Source organism: Excalfactoria chinensis, chromosome 5, assembly GCF_039878825.1.
Source record: "Excalfactoria chinensis isolate bCotChi1 chromosome 5, bCotChi1.hap2, whole genome shotgun sequence".
NCBI lineage: Eukaryota > Metazoa > Chordata > Aves > Galliformes > Phasianidae > Excalfactoria > Excalfactoria chinensis.
In genome coordinates this window covers 50,386,118-50,400,444 of record NC_092829.1, presented here as the reverse complement: position 1 = coordinate 50,400,444, position 14,327 = coordinate 50,386,118, and the positions used below count along the sequence as shown (strand labels likewise).

The window sequence follows — 14,327 nt, the reverse complement described above, 5'->3', positions numbered from 1 at the left end:
TTGATCGCTATTTGCTCAGCTCCTAAAGGCAGAAAATTACGAACCCTTTTTAATAAAACACTTGCTTCGTATTTGGGAGGGATAAATTAAATACTTTTCTGCATGAATTTTCTAACTTGGCTGTTAGAAGACATGATATTTGACACAGCCTGTGGAGAGCAGATACACTGGGAAGGAAACTGTGGGGAGTTTCAGGGGCTCTGTCTCCTTGTCTATATGTGACAAGGTGTAGGTCACCAAAACTTGTGACCAACAATGGCAGGAAGGTGTGGAGTACAAATAAGAATGAGGCTAAAAAAACTCGGCACTCTGCATGACTTGGCTCTACATCTCCTATATATTTCTACATGAGAGTGTTAGAGAGAAATAAATGAGGGTTTGCTACTCCCATGGAAATACCAGACTGTTTTCCAGCAGTAGCCCGAAGCACAGCCGATTGCCCTGCAGCTCTCCCCAGGTGGCCAGAGTTGCTGAAGCCAAGGATAACTTGTTAACTTCTTTATTTTTTTCTATAGTCTTACATACTTGAGGCACACAAGGCTGAGTTCTGCAGCACGGTCTGGCAGCTCTTTGGGTGTCCAAGTCTTGGGTACCTCCAACAGCTTTTCTTAGAAGAACATAATAAAACAAATTAATCCTGGACTCGAGGTGGTCTGAGGCACCGTATGCTATCAGGCCATTTGAAGTCCCACTGAAATTAATGAAAAGGCTCCCACAGGCTTCAATGGGCGACACATCAAACCACGTAGCACGGCAAAGCCAACATGCCTCTGGTCCCTGGTTTCCAAATCTCTCCATTGTGCTGTTCCTGTTGAAGAATTAAAAACGCCTTCTCGCTGGCGAGTGAAGCTGAATAAGAACTGGATCTGAAAACAAAACTGCTATGTAAACAACCAGGCTAACGTGCTGAAGTGGGAATTAAAGCTGTGCTCATCATCTGGGCAGTCAGAGCCAGGTGGGAACAACGTTATTTTGGAGATGTCTCATCAGAGCAGCGGCAGGAATAAGAAAATCTTGCTGTCTAACTAAAGCTCAAATTCTGCTCAGAGAAGGAGCTGAGTACGAGTGCCAGTTGCTTAGTAGGTTCAGTATCAAAGTTAGAAAATGCCTGGAATTGGGCTGCAGTTTTGGAGGCAAATAGACTGTGGTGGTTTCCTTCTCCCTTTTAGTGGTGATTGTTTTTTCTTGTATGGAACTATTTGCAGGAAAAGAGGCAGCTTGTGGTTTAGATCCTCGTAGTTTGTTACCAATAAAATGTAGACTTGCGGTTACATGGCACGTTAGGCATCTCTATGGAAACTTACAGCTTCAGGGTTGTGCATTGACTGTAATGATGATTTTCAGATCTTTTGGTTTTATTCATATAAAAGAAGCATACGTGAGAACTCAGGCTTCAGCATCCAGTTCAGGATCTGGGGAAAGGGCGTGAGAAGGACAAAACCCAGCGTACCTCTCTCAGCATGTTGCCCTGGGGTCAGGTCCTCACAGGGGCCCCCACTCTGGATTAGAAAGCTTGAGACTTGTTGCAGAGTACTGACGAACCCAAAGTTATCATCAAGTTTATTTATTTTAATGTACGTTTTATTTTTAACTGCTGTTCCTAGAAACACTAAGCTTTCCAAGCGCACAGATAACGTAGTGCTGAGGCTCTGGATAGAAATGAAGAGTTGGACTCTACAAGTGGGTTCCCCATATCATGTGCTTATCAGGCACTACTTTGGTTTTTATAGTATGGTGACATAGAAGTGCCTGAGCCCCTCCTGTGCCCCAAGAGGCAGACATCCAAGTTCTACTTCTGCTCCTGACCATCTCAATGACAAAACTGAGAACACCTTTAATACAGACACAATGAAGCTCAGCCACGTTGCAGAAATGGCTTTTTGGCCAATGCTGCGCTTAGAGAAGGGGTGATGCAGACAGGCTGTCGTTTGCTGCTCAGAGGAATACTAATGCTTGCTGTGACTTAGTCCTGCTTCTCGCTGCCGTTTGCTGTTCTTTGTGTAACAGCTGGTTAGTGCAGCAATAGCAGAGTGGGTGTTGTTGGCGCCCACAGCACCGCTTTCTCTGTCTGAGAAACTAATATGAGCAACCAAGCTGGCTTTTCTTGTTCCTTAGAAACTCTGAATGAAGCCTGCTTTGTTTTTGCAAATTGCTTCTTCGTTATAACATTGAAGAGACGTAGCTTTGCTTATCAAGTAACTTAACCTTGTGCTGGTATCTGCTTTGGGAAGGATCTTGTTATTCTGAAGCAGAAAACTAGATTAGAAAGTTGCTTTCAGAGTGAGAAACCAAGTTCTGTTGGCTCTCTAATCCCATCCTTTGGCTCTCGGTTGGAGGCAGCAGTCTGGGCTGCTGTGCTGTCTCAGTACCACTTGGTGGACAAATGCAGCTAAGCTGATCCTGGCATTTGGAGCTTTCCGTGAGCAAGTTTACACGTATCTCCACGTAATGCTCTGCTATAACATGGAAAGATCCAATAGGAGTTTAGCTGGAAAAGGTTATCTTATATTTCATAGCGTCCCTTTTTAAAGACAGCCGCAAAGAGTAGAGTTGTTGTTTTGAAGTGCGTTTTGCTGGGTAATACGACAGTCACACAGAACAAAAGCTATCCAGCAAACTGAAGCAAATACTAGGATTGCTTTATTCTCTTTGCATTATGCTGCTGTGTGTGGTTTTAGTGTCTTTGCAGAAGGACTGAATATGCACTTTAAGGCAAGCCAGGCTCACCTGTGTGTGTACACACCACTGAGAATAATGCATGCTCTGGGTGTCAGGCAGTTATGTGAGATGTGGTCCAGCCTTTGGCTGATAGTGCAATAAGAAGGTGAGAGCCCTCCATGAGTTGTGCACGCACAGCTGACTTCTCAGTTGTGACCCACCAGGGAGCGCAGGACCGTCTTAGTTTGGCCAGGCAGTCCCAGGCTGCACGTACATCCTATGTGAAGCCAATGAAATGAGTGACAAGTGGGAAGCTTGCACGCATACCAGCTACAGAGCAGTGCAGGTGTTTGGCAAGACTCAGATCCTGTTTGCAGTAACGTGCAGAAGTTCTCACACCCGTTGCCTTCAGTGGGAACACTTGGATGTATTTTAGCTAAGTGAGGAGCGCTGCTACACCTGATTTACTGTTTTTTTGTGATGGAATTGACTGTGTTTTGTTTGAGGCTATAGGCTGACATATGCTGAACTCTACCCAGCAACTACAGGAAGGCCACAGGCAGAGGCTTCCTCTAGTTCGACATTACATGTAGACAAACGATTCTATTTCATAAAACACATTTATTTTCGCTGGCAGAAGCATCTGAAAGCTCACAAAAAGAAAGCAACAACAACCTCTGTGCGTTGAATTAAAGAGAAGCATCTACATATGTGATCTCTAGCTGTGAATTGGATGTCATCACCCTGCCTTTATTTCCTTGGCACAAGCTGGTGGCTGGGACAACCAACCCTCATTTCTCCAGAGGCGCGTAATTCAAGAGCTTCTCAATCAGATCCACGTGGGCCAGCAGCATCCTGCGGCAGCAGTATCTCTTCAAACCAAGGGCATCCAGGGCATCTCTAGACGTGAATAACAACAACATTAGTAACAAAAAGACAAATACATGACTCAGAACCACTTGCAAGCGTTCCTAAGCAACACGCTGATTGCTTTGCTTTGAGCTCTCATAGAGACAACCCTCCGTCCGTATGGGGCACGGCACAACCCCACCCGCAGCAGAGGAAGGCGCAGAGCCGGCACGCACCCCTCCGTGTACTCCGCCTGCAGGAGGCCGAGGTAAGCTTCCCACTTGTTGCCGACGATCTTGCCGCACGTGAAGCAGCGCACCGGGATGATCATGGTCGGCCGGGCCCGTAACGCCGCTTCCTGCAGCAGCCGGCCCGAGCGGAGCCCCACGCACCGCCCGGACGCTCCCACCGTCCCGGGTTGGGAGGGGGGGGCGGGCAGGGCGAGCCGGGCGGGCTCCGCGGGGCGGGCGGAGAGGAGCGCGAGCGCTCCCCCGTCCCCGCGCAGGACGGCGGATGGTAGCGGCCGCCCTACGGCGCCTCGCGCGGCTCAAGAGTGTGCGCGAGCGGGGCGGGCTCGTGATCGCGTTTCGCGTGCGCGGCGCGTGGTGGCAGCCGGGGCCGGCGGAGCGGGCTGAGACGAGGAGGCGCCGTGCCCTCCCCTCCTTCCTTCCTTCTCTCACTTGTTGCTTTGCGACCGGACTTCTGCAGCGGCGACGGCGCTTCTTCTCGCGTCCTGCCTAAGGTACAGCTGCTGCTGCGCGGGGTGGGAGCGCAACTGGTGGCTGCAGCCCGGCGCCAGCCAGCGGGGGGGCGGCAGCGCTGCGGGACGGGGCAGCCCGCTCTCCTCCCTTTCCCTTCCCGGCGCGAGGCGCGGTCCGGCTCGCGGCTGAGTCTCGGCGGCGCCGCTGTGGGGCGGTTTGCTCCCCTCCGGTGGGGGAAGGAGCCGGGCAGGAGCTGCGGTCAGTAAGCTGCGCTCGGCGGCGATCTGCGCGGCGTTGCCCGCTCATTTGGAAGAAGCAGCGCTGCGGAGTGTCGCTTTGGTTAGTGGATTAGCGGTCCCGTGGCGGCGACGGGTCTGTTGGGAGTTGCTGAACTCCGGGGTTGGGGTTTTTTTTTTGGGGGGGGGCGCTGCCCGCTTTAGCGTCCCTCGGTCTCTCGGCGAGCCGCGCGCAGCGAAAGCAAACGGCGAGCGGTGTTGCGGGGCGCACGCCGTCCTTGAGGCTCAGCCCGCGGGCCCGAAGGGTGCAGGCGGCCGTGGCACGGCGAGCGGGGCTTTGCTGCTTTACTGTCGGCCCGCAGCCGGGGAAGTTGGGCTGCAGCGGGTGATGCGTCTTGAAACCGCGTGCGTTCCTCTCGTCCGAGCGTTGCGCGTGCCGGGCGGAGGGCTGCGAGCTGCGATGCTCGTAACTTGAGGGAGGCAGGCGCCTGTTCCGAACAGCCTGGGTTAAAGCGTCACCCGGTCCTTATTGCCCTCTTGCTCGCGGCGTTAGCAGTGTGCCAGGTGTCCTTGGACAGAGCGGGGATGCACCCGAAGTGCTGTGTTTGCCTGCCGGAGCATCTGCGAGTTGATAGGGCGCGCAGCACAGAGCCATTACCGTCTTAATGTGTCTTAATGCACAGCTTATGTTAACGCGCCTTTCGTGCCTGCGTTTCGAACCGCTGGATTGTTGACCCTCCGCGCAGACCGAACTTGAACCGTAGAGGAGCAAATAGTTTCGTTTTAACCAGCGAGGTTGTTTGAAGGCGGTTTTGCAAATGTTTGCTAATGAAAAGACAGCAATTCTTGCAGCCTCGGGAGTGATTCCACTCAGCTGCGTGCAGAGCAACGCGGCTTGGCTTGGAGGGTGGGGAAACCTCCTGCAGATCGTTACCGTGATTGTTGTTTCAGGCCAGTGGGAGCCAAACTCTCTTTTCTTTTTCTCCTTTGCTTTCTTTTCTTTTTTGGGGGGAAGTTGAGAATTCGGAGACGATGCTTTGATGTGTTTTCAGCACCGGGGCTCCAAAGCAATTTTCTTGTTGAACTGTGTCGTGCAGGGCGTTTGTATTTGGAGAGAGAAATTTGCTGATGGGAGGGAGAAAGGGAGGGGGTTATTGTTGATGTAGGCTGGATTCGTGCAGCTGCCTGGAGGAAGTGCTCTTGTTTAGCTCTTGAAAACGAAAGTGGGTTTTAACTTTCCCACCCAGTTCTCACATGCAACTTTGTATCTCTCTTGAAGGAAACTTTCCTCTGCTGTTTTCGCAGCGTTTGAATTTGCCTTTTCTGGACATCTTGCTTTGACTGGCGGTGATCTTTGTAATATGGTCTGCTCAGCCTGACCACTTGCCAAACCACACAAGTCTGTTGGGGGCAGGGGAGATGTGTGCATGCGGCTGTTAATACTCCCAGGCAGTGTTTTAGGGGCTGTAGTTCACCCTGGTTAGGGTGCCTGTTTCTGCTCCCTTATCAGGAGTGAGCTTCAATCATTGCTGTGCTACCTTCCAAGTCTTTTTTTGTTCAGGTGAGCTGGATACTGCTGCCAGCTGTTGCAATTTGGTACTTAGTCAAGTTAAGACTCTAAGCATCCTTACTGAAGAGGGATATAAACTGGAAGAATTGCAGGCTTATGTCTCCTTGGGCATCCTTCTGATGAAGGAAAGGAATTGCAGAAGCTGGTAATCCCTCACAGGTCTCTCTTACAGTGTTTTTAAGTTCTTATTCCACTCTTGATCTCCTGCTGCTTGGAGCAAGCAACAATCCTCAGAGCTCTGCTTCTTGGGGCTTTCAGTAGTCAGGGAACCCATAGGGGTGTTCCTCAACTGTAGCTGAAGAGGCTTGCCCACAACTGATTGAGTTGAAATGCTTGGAGAACTGTAGGCTGGTTTGAACAGCTTCTGCCCTGTGAGGCTTTGTTGTGGTGCGCTGCAAATACATCCTGCTTCTTAGTTAATGCAGTACAGACTTTCTTCCTGCGATGCAAAAACCTTTGAAAGCCACTAGTATTCAGTCCCACCATTGCTGTTGGGCTGAGGCTCAGTATTAACTTCCTTTTGTTTCTTTGGTGAACTTAAAGCTGTAAAACGCATCCGAGCACAATTGTTCCGCAGCACTCCTAGCAGCGAGTACTGAAACTCCAAGCTTGTGACTAAGCGCCGTATCCTTCTTCCTTTTCTCTCATCCGCAAAATGTGACAGGAAAATATTACTGCTTGTTTTAAAAGAAAAAAGCAAACAACAGAAAAAAAATCCCCATCAAAACAGCCAAGTGCCCCGAGTGACCGAACTCGTCTTAAAATACTCCTATGGTTCGAGTGACTTCCTGTTGCTCATGTTGGCAGGTTGTGCCTTTCCTGACCTTGTCGCTGTGGTTGGGGCTGTAGGCAGAAGTTGTGGGATCTCCACGTTTGTGTTGGTGTGCTGAGAAGCCGTTGGCTGGTAGCTGAGGTTGTTGTTGTGTTTTGTGGGTTGCCTTTGGTCAGGTTTAGGTGTGCGTGCTCTCTGGCCTGGACTCACTGCTTTTCACCCAGGATCCGCATACACCTAGATGATCCCCTTGAGTCTGTACAGGTCTGGTTTGCCAGATGCAGTTGTATTCAAGGACAAGGGATTGCTTAAATCGTAGACTTTGCAGAAGAAACTTTCATCCTTAGACTGCTGATCTTGCAGCTTTCTGGATATCTGTGGCTGATGTTTTCTTTGCAGGAGCATAAAGCTGTGTTTCCTGTCTCTTCCTGAGGTCCTTTAGAGAAAGAATGTTCAGTTTTCCCTCCGCCTCTGCCTGTCACCAGAATTGCATCTGTGACTGCAGAAGTTGTTGGTATCACATCCAGTGTCGTGCGGCTCAGATCTCAATGAGCTGAAGAGGAAGAGCTTGCCCGAATGACGAAGGTGGATGTTCTTTAGTCAGGAGCTGAAATGTGACGTGGAGAACTTAACAGATAAATTCTGAACAGCAGAGAGCCAAAAGGATAGTTAAAAAGCAAGGTGAAACTTGGCTTAGCTGGCGTTTTCTCAAGCACGTTCTCAGCTCCAAATCTATCACATCCAGATTTACTCTTGAGCTTTCTCTAGTCCTGGTTCACCACCCCGAGTTGTCATTCATCCTATTGCGCAAAGGAAAGTGGCTCCCTCTGGAGTTAGCTACTGTGGCTTTGAAAGGACTCCCCTTCTCTCCCGCTAAAGCTTCCAGCTCTAAGGAGCAAAGACAAATCAAGGCTCCAGCTTAGTTTTTCCTCTGGATTTTTGAGTGGGTGGCTCATTGTCCCACTGTGCCCTTTGTCCTTCTCCCACTGCCTTGATTGGATGTAGCTGTATAAGCGGTGGTGGGGAGGTGGAGAAGCAAAACAGGGGAGGCAGGGCTGATGGAAGGAAAAAAGCCTTTCAGGCTGTGGTGAGCTTTGCATCGTTTAGTTGCCCCGTATGGTGTTTAAAAGCTGCTCAGGGCCCTGGATTTACTGAAACAAATACAGAAGCTGCTAAGCAAGTGGGAATGAAGAGAAACATCACTAAGCTGGGGATGTGACTTTGGCTTCGCAGTAATACCAGACAAGCCTGATGCTGCTGATTTCATTAAAGGCAACATTCGGGGACTCAGAGAACGGTTTAATACTTACTATATATATATTTTTAAACATGCTGACCTTATCTGGTAAGCCTGTAATATTTGTTGCAATGAAGAGCAGCTGGTGCATAAATGCATATATAATATCAGTTGCCAACTCGGAAAGCTGTGCTGAGCCTGTGACTTGTTTGAAGTGGGGTTGCTATTAAAAGGCAGGTGGCAGGATGTTTATTTTACACCTTGTTAATTGCCTGTTTTTCCTGCTGTAATTGGCTTCCTAATGGGGGCAGAATGCACTCGGTTTTGCACACAAAGCTTCATTAGTGGCAACCGATGGAAGGATTTGGAAGGTGGGATTTGTATGAAACATATATATTGAGTAACAGATGTCTCTGCTAAATAAAGTGTATGAGGAAGTCCCATAGATGCATCCAAAAATGCAAATGCTTTTCTATAAACGATTTAAGGTGTCCTCGTGTTAAATATATGAAGCTCGCTGCCTGTTACTTGTGAAGGGGGTGGAGACTTGAGTGTGTTAGTTTTGTAACAGAGATTGTCCTGCTTTGCTGGACAGGAGTCAGGATGCTGGGATGGTGCCTCATGCCTGGGACTCTGACAGCATGCGTGGGTTTGTGGAGATATCTGTAACAACCTTCATAGCTCCTGCGAACCAAATGGGAGGATGTGGTGAGCTGTGGTTGTGCTTAGTAGCTCTCTGAGATTTCTGGAGCTTCCTTTTCTGCTTGTGTGTGTTAATGCTATCTCAGGTGTGTTGTTTGCACTGGGACCTTGGAGGCAGCAAGTAGCCATGAAGGAGATGCATGGCTGGAGCATCTGCGTGTCCGGAGTAATCCTGCTTGTGTCTGAAGGTGAGGGCTGAGGTGACCTGGCTGAGGATGAGAGCTCCACAAAGATGGTTCTTGTTTTAATGATGACTCTAAAACAAACAAACAAAACTAGGTTAAGGCTGGTTTTATCTGTCACGTTTGTTCTCGGCAGGGTCACATTGTGGCAAAAGTGTAACGCTTGCCAGGCTTGGATTGATATATTTTATAAGAAAATGCCTTTATTACGTGAATCTATCACAGCCTAATTGACTGCATCTTGTTGTGGAGAGGTAATATCCTGAGGCAGCATTCTAATCAGGAAGATCACAGGAGCTGCCCATCAGCTCTGCTCTTCCATGCAAGTGTCCTCAGATGACAAAATAATCCCCTTTCTTGGGATAATATTTTTCATTTCTGCAGAATCTTCCAGAGTAAAGGGTGGGCTGTGAAGCTGATGTGAGGCCAGAGCATGTCAAGCATTAATATTTAAAGGGAGAAGCTCTGGGGTATTGTTCTTGCCTGGGGAGAGCAATATGCATGTTCCTGATGAGCTCACGGGTGTCCTTTTCTTTGATGTACTTCCTTCCTGTCTTTGGCTGGGATGTCCTTTCTCCAGGTGTATAAGAACGTTCTTTCCCCATCAACACTTTATTTAAAGACTGCAGCAAACCAGTCCTCTTTTAGTAGTTACTCTGGCATCTGTGGCTCCCTGAACTCTAACGAAAAGGAATGGGGAAGTTTCTAATTTACTTTTGAAGTCTCATTTACTGAGGCTCCCATAAGTGATGATGGCTGTACTGGAACAAAGAATAGAAGAGCAGGCTCTGCTGAGGGCAATCTTTTGGGTATACATATGTTAGGATGTAATCTTGCTGCTTGGGTCTTCCCCTCCAGTGGTTTTCAAGCCAGTCTCTTATCTTGCAAGCCTGGTGGGAGCGGGAATAAAATGATGGCCATGAGTCAGAGCAAGGATCAGTCTTTCCAAGTACCTCGTCTTGCTGTGTTACTGCTGCACTCTTGCCTTCAGCTGATGTTTTATGGAAGTTTGTAGCTGTAGTCTTGTTTCAGAACCGAGTATGGAAGGCAACACAGTTCTGAGACTTGGCACTTCAGCCTGCTGTGTCTGGGTAAGTGCTGTGGTACTGTGTAGCAACTCCAAAACTACCTCTTCTATGAACTGCATTGTGGTGAAAGATAACCATCTCCAAAAGTTCCCATTGACAGAGCACAGGTCCTTTCAGCCTGCAGGGCTTCCAGTATGGGTGTGGAGGGGACGGTGGGGTCAGTGCAGAGAGCACAGGGTTAGCGCTCAGGTGAGTGTGCTGCTGCACACCTATCATTGCGCCGTCCGCAGGGAACGTTCTGCTGCTTTGTTTATTGAACCTCTGTTTTTAGGATTAAAAAGAGCCAACTGTTTCATAAAACATTAAAAAGCCCCGCTTTCGTCTCCCTCATCAGATTATCTGTGTCAGTTTGTGTGTCCTCAGGGTGGTGAAGCTGATCAGATTGGTGATTCTGGCAACTCAAGGATGCGTTCAAGTGACATGCTTCATCTCACAAGGGATGCCGAAGCTATCACGTTGCAGAACTGGGAACCGTAGGGGTCCTGCACTTTAACTGCGGATTCTCAAATGAAATCTTGCAGAAGCAATACAGTTTGCTGTTGTATGAGTGAATTCCTTTTTGTTAGGGTAATATTTTCTTTTGCGAGACATGTTAAGGTAATGTGGTGGTAGAAGCATGCACTGTGACTGCACTGCAGGAAGGAAAGAAATTACTGCGTGTTCTGTATGAAAGGCCAAAGACTGTTATGTTCTAGCTGGTAAAGGGGGAAAAGCCTTTGTGTTGCTGTAGAATTCTTTGTGAATATAGATTTTGCTTGCAGGTGGATTTTTTCATTCAAGAGCTAAGTGCGGCACTTTAATCATGATGTTGCATCATTGGAGAAGCAGAGTTGGGTAACAGAGGGTGTAGCTACTTTAGGACTAGAGGGGTTAAGGGGATCCTTCAGCTTGCTGCAGATGCCCTGAGGCCTGTGTGCTTCCCAGGCAGGGTGATGGAGCTGGGACTGAGCTGTGCAGAGGTAGCTTTCCATAGAGCTGCCTTGTCTCGTTCTGTCTTGCCTCTGTCTTGCATCTCTAGCTCTTCTCATCATGTGCGTAGTACTTGTGTATACTGCAACATTCCGGGGCAAATAGTCACACAACTCCAATATACATTAGATGCATGAACTGATTTCTGAATGTCTTGGTTGCCTCAAAGGTGTGTTGCCTCTTTAAAACTAGTGAGTAATAGCATGTGGTACATGTTGCTGTTGCATTCCCTTTGTGCACAGCTCAATTGCATAGGTGGACAACCAGGAGTCTGTTCTGATGGGCAGCAGTTCCTTTGTCTGATCTGATACGCTGCTGTGTTTTGTTGTGGTGTGAGAGAACAAGGAAGTAAAGCCGTCAGTCATATGACCTGATCACAAAGGGTTGTCTTTAGTGACTGATAAGTCTTCTCAGAACAGTAGGTTGTCTGAGCCATGTTCAGGGACTGATGGTTTTGGTGGGGTTTGTGTTCATCTTTGGCCTAAGTAAGGGAACGGTGAGGTCAAGGTTGCAGTTTTGTTTGCAGCTTGCCTTCAAATTGCTTCCTAATCTAAAATCGTACTTGTGTGCGTCCCTCTGTTCTCTCCAAATTGAATGGAAGCAAATCTATAAAGCTTTCTGGAGAGCAGTTTGCCCATCTCCTTTAGGATGCTCTTAGTATTTTGAGGACAGATGCTCCTTTGCCCTCTGCCCACCCAAATTATTTTGATTCCTTACATTTACTCTCTCCAAAGTAGATGTAAAAACGAGAACACAAAGACATCTTTTGCCCTTATGTGTTTCCCTGACCTGATGAGCATTAGGCTGAGTGAATGAATGTGTTCTCTTCCCTCGCTACCCAGCCTTGTCCTGCAGGCTGCTAATATGACCTTGTTGATCTGCTGCTCTTCTTCACTTCATTCACGATGTTGCTACCCTCAGAAAGGAGCAGAGAAGCTTAATATTAAGGTAACACTGCGTGTTGTGGAAAAAGAGCTTTTTTTTCTTTTATGTTTGTATTGAGAAAAACCTGACAATGAACTTGCATGATTCCACTTGGCTCTGTAATAACTGAATTGTGCAGTGGTTTGGTGTGGCTGAATGCTGGCTGTGTGCAGCGTTACACAAAGGATTGCACTTGCCTGCAGCTTAATCAGAGGTATATCTGAATGTATTTGCATTTGTGCAAAGAAGGTGGATTTTTCTGCTTCTCTGCTAAGCTACACATCCCCGGCGTGTGGGGTCAGTTTAAGAAGACTGAGCATCCCCACTTTAAAATGCACGTTGAACAAACATGCTTTTTCTTCTATCCTGTTCTGCTTTTGAATCTGTGGAACAAAATAGCGTGTGGGTGAAATTATGCCTCCCTCAAGCACATGTACAGCCACTTTGTGGAGGGAGGAAAGGCATGTGGAGCATGGAATAACTGTGGCTGCTCTGTGAAGGTATTTGCCTGCTTATGTAAAGCGGTGCCAGTTCAATGCTCTCTTTCAAGCATTCCTAGCTTCACTCACAGTGGTAGAGGGCTCAGGCTGAGCTGCAGTGGCTCTTCTTGTGCTGCTGCTGCTGTTTTAGGCATTCTGCCTTTGTCAGAGTGAATCAGGGCACCTGGAGGAAAGGCACTGCGAGATGACTGGGACTTCCTGCCTCTCCTCCTTTGGAGAAGGGGTCGTAGGTTGCCTTTATCCTAAAAGGCAGGAACTGCTGAGAAGATCTTGCTCTGCTGCAAGAGGTCAAAAACACAAAGATGCACGTGGTGCCAGCTCGAAAGTAGAGATGGAGATTTCTTCATCTGGATGCGGTGGTAGGCTCGTGAAGCGTTTGTTTTCTGAAAGCCTTTTGTGATCTCTTGCTGTTCTGCTGGGGTTTTGTTTGTTTGCTCTCTCTGTCAGTAAATGACCATTTTGCTTGGCAGTGCCCTGATGTTTAAGTTATGGTTAGAGCCAGTTTAGTGTGGACCTATTTAGCATTGTTTTTATTGCTTGCCTGCATTCTTGCTCTGCTGTGGGATTGTCATTACAGTGCCATTTGGGTGTCTGCTTTGTTGTGACTCCTAGGGCCTGAAAAGCTGTTTGGGGATTCCTCTGGGAGCCTAAGGGAGTTAACGGAGAGAGTTCAGCTTCTCCTAAGTTCCTGAGAAAGCTGCCATAAGCCTTGTGGCTGTTGGCTTATAGCCACGTGCTTTATTTGTGGGACACAAGATGAGCCATTGCTGGACAATAAAGGTTTTGGGTTCCTTTGTACTGTATTGTGAAAGGAGATCAGTTCTGGACCAAGACGGCATTGTTTTGGTCAGTGCAAGAACACACAGGATACTCTGTATCAGAGATTTACAGTTTAATAAGCCTTGTTATTCTGGCTTCCTTGTTTTGTTTTGTTTTTGTTTTTTTCCTTTCCCTAAGGCTTTTCCTCTGTGCAGGCAGTTTACCTGCTGGAGGCTCAGTTGCAGCAGTGTTTTATCCAAGGTTATGGTGCTTTTGTATCCTGTGTCTTTTGACAACTGGAAAGCTCCGGTTACCTCGCAAAGTGCTGGTTCTGATGGCAAGTGCTGTTGCAGAGGAGCCAGCTGTGCTTTGCTGCCATCTTAGCTTCTTGTCACAGTGAGAAAAATGGTTTCCTTGACCTCTTCTTATGGTACTGCTTTAGTGTATGTGTCTGTACAGCTCCATATGCACAGTGTTTGTGTTAACCCTGCCTTTGGCTGTGGGTGACTGGTTCTGTCGAGTAAGCTTTTATGTAAGTTATAACTGGTTCTGGCCCTGCATATTTGTCCTGTATCCTCAAGGCAGTTGCCAGTTTGCATCCCCTTGTCCGCCTCTGGTGAAAGGGAAGAAGTCAGAACTGGTATATTTGCCTCACAGAACGCTCTCAGATTTCCTTTATGCTGCAGGCTTGGGACTTAACTTAGTGACAGAGAACACTTGTTAGAACCAAATTTGGAATAACTAGTGATTAAGTCTTCATTTTTCATGGGAAGGAGGTTCTTTGCCCTAACAACTTTCATCCTGTGGCTGTCTGTCTTGCTGCAGTTGTTTTCTGTTCTTCATTTAGTGCAGTTTTCCCCGAGTTCTAACTAATTAGTAAAATGAGTGCATTAAAGAGTTGTCCAGAACGGTGCTGAAATGTCAAGAATGTGCCTTCAAAGTTATTTCAAAGACTTAAATTTAAAATGAAGGGTGTTGCTGCCTTGAAATTGTTTGATATGTCTCTCTGTTTGGGGCTTAAGCTGGGATGCAATCCAAACCAAACCATACAACATCCCTGGAGGGAAAAGTGCAATGCAAATTGGAGGTAGAAAAGTCAGTCTGAGCTTCGGTTTGGCTTTGTCTTTGCAGTCTTTGAATGTGTGCCAGCTATGGATGTACAGCAGTAAGACAAATATTT

At 47.8% G+C, this 14,327-nt stretch overlaps 2 protein-coding genes across 7 annotated transcripts in view; one reads left to right on the top strand and one right to left on the bottom strand.

Annotated features, from left to right (window-relative positions):
• Positions 1 to 3,259: 3,259 nt before the first annotated feature.
• On the bottom strand, positions 3,260 to 3,931 carry POLR2L (RNA polymerase II, I and III subunit L). The gene is made up of 2 exons (XM_072339198.1): positions 3,744 to 3,931; positions 3,260 to 3,558 (listed from the first exon to the last, which is right to left on the bottom strand). The coding sequence occupies exons 1-2, from the start codon at positions 3,836 to 3,838 to the stop codon at positions 3,450 to 3,452; spliced, it is 204 nt and encodes a 67-aa protein (XP_072195299.1). The 5' UTR covers positions 3,839 to 3,931; the 3' UTR covers positions 3,260 to 3,449.
• A 121-nt stretch (positions 3,932 to 4,052) lies between these two features.
• Positions 4,053 to 14,327, top strand: part of TSPAN4 (tetraspanin 4) — a 378,614-nt gene continuing 368,339 nt past the window's right edge. For 4 of the 6 annotated variants that reach the window (XM_072339188.1, XM_072339195.1, XM_072339186.1 and 1 more), the window contains exon 1: positions 4,053 to 4,249. The gene's annotated coding sequence lies outside the window, so the exon portion shown is untranslated. Of the gene's footprint in view, positions 4,250 to 4,318; positions 4,548 to 14,327 lie in introns of those variants that run through there. The other 2 variants (XM_072339193.1, XM_072339187.1) reach the window with 1 other exon arrangement.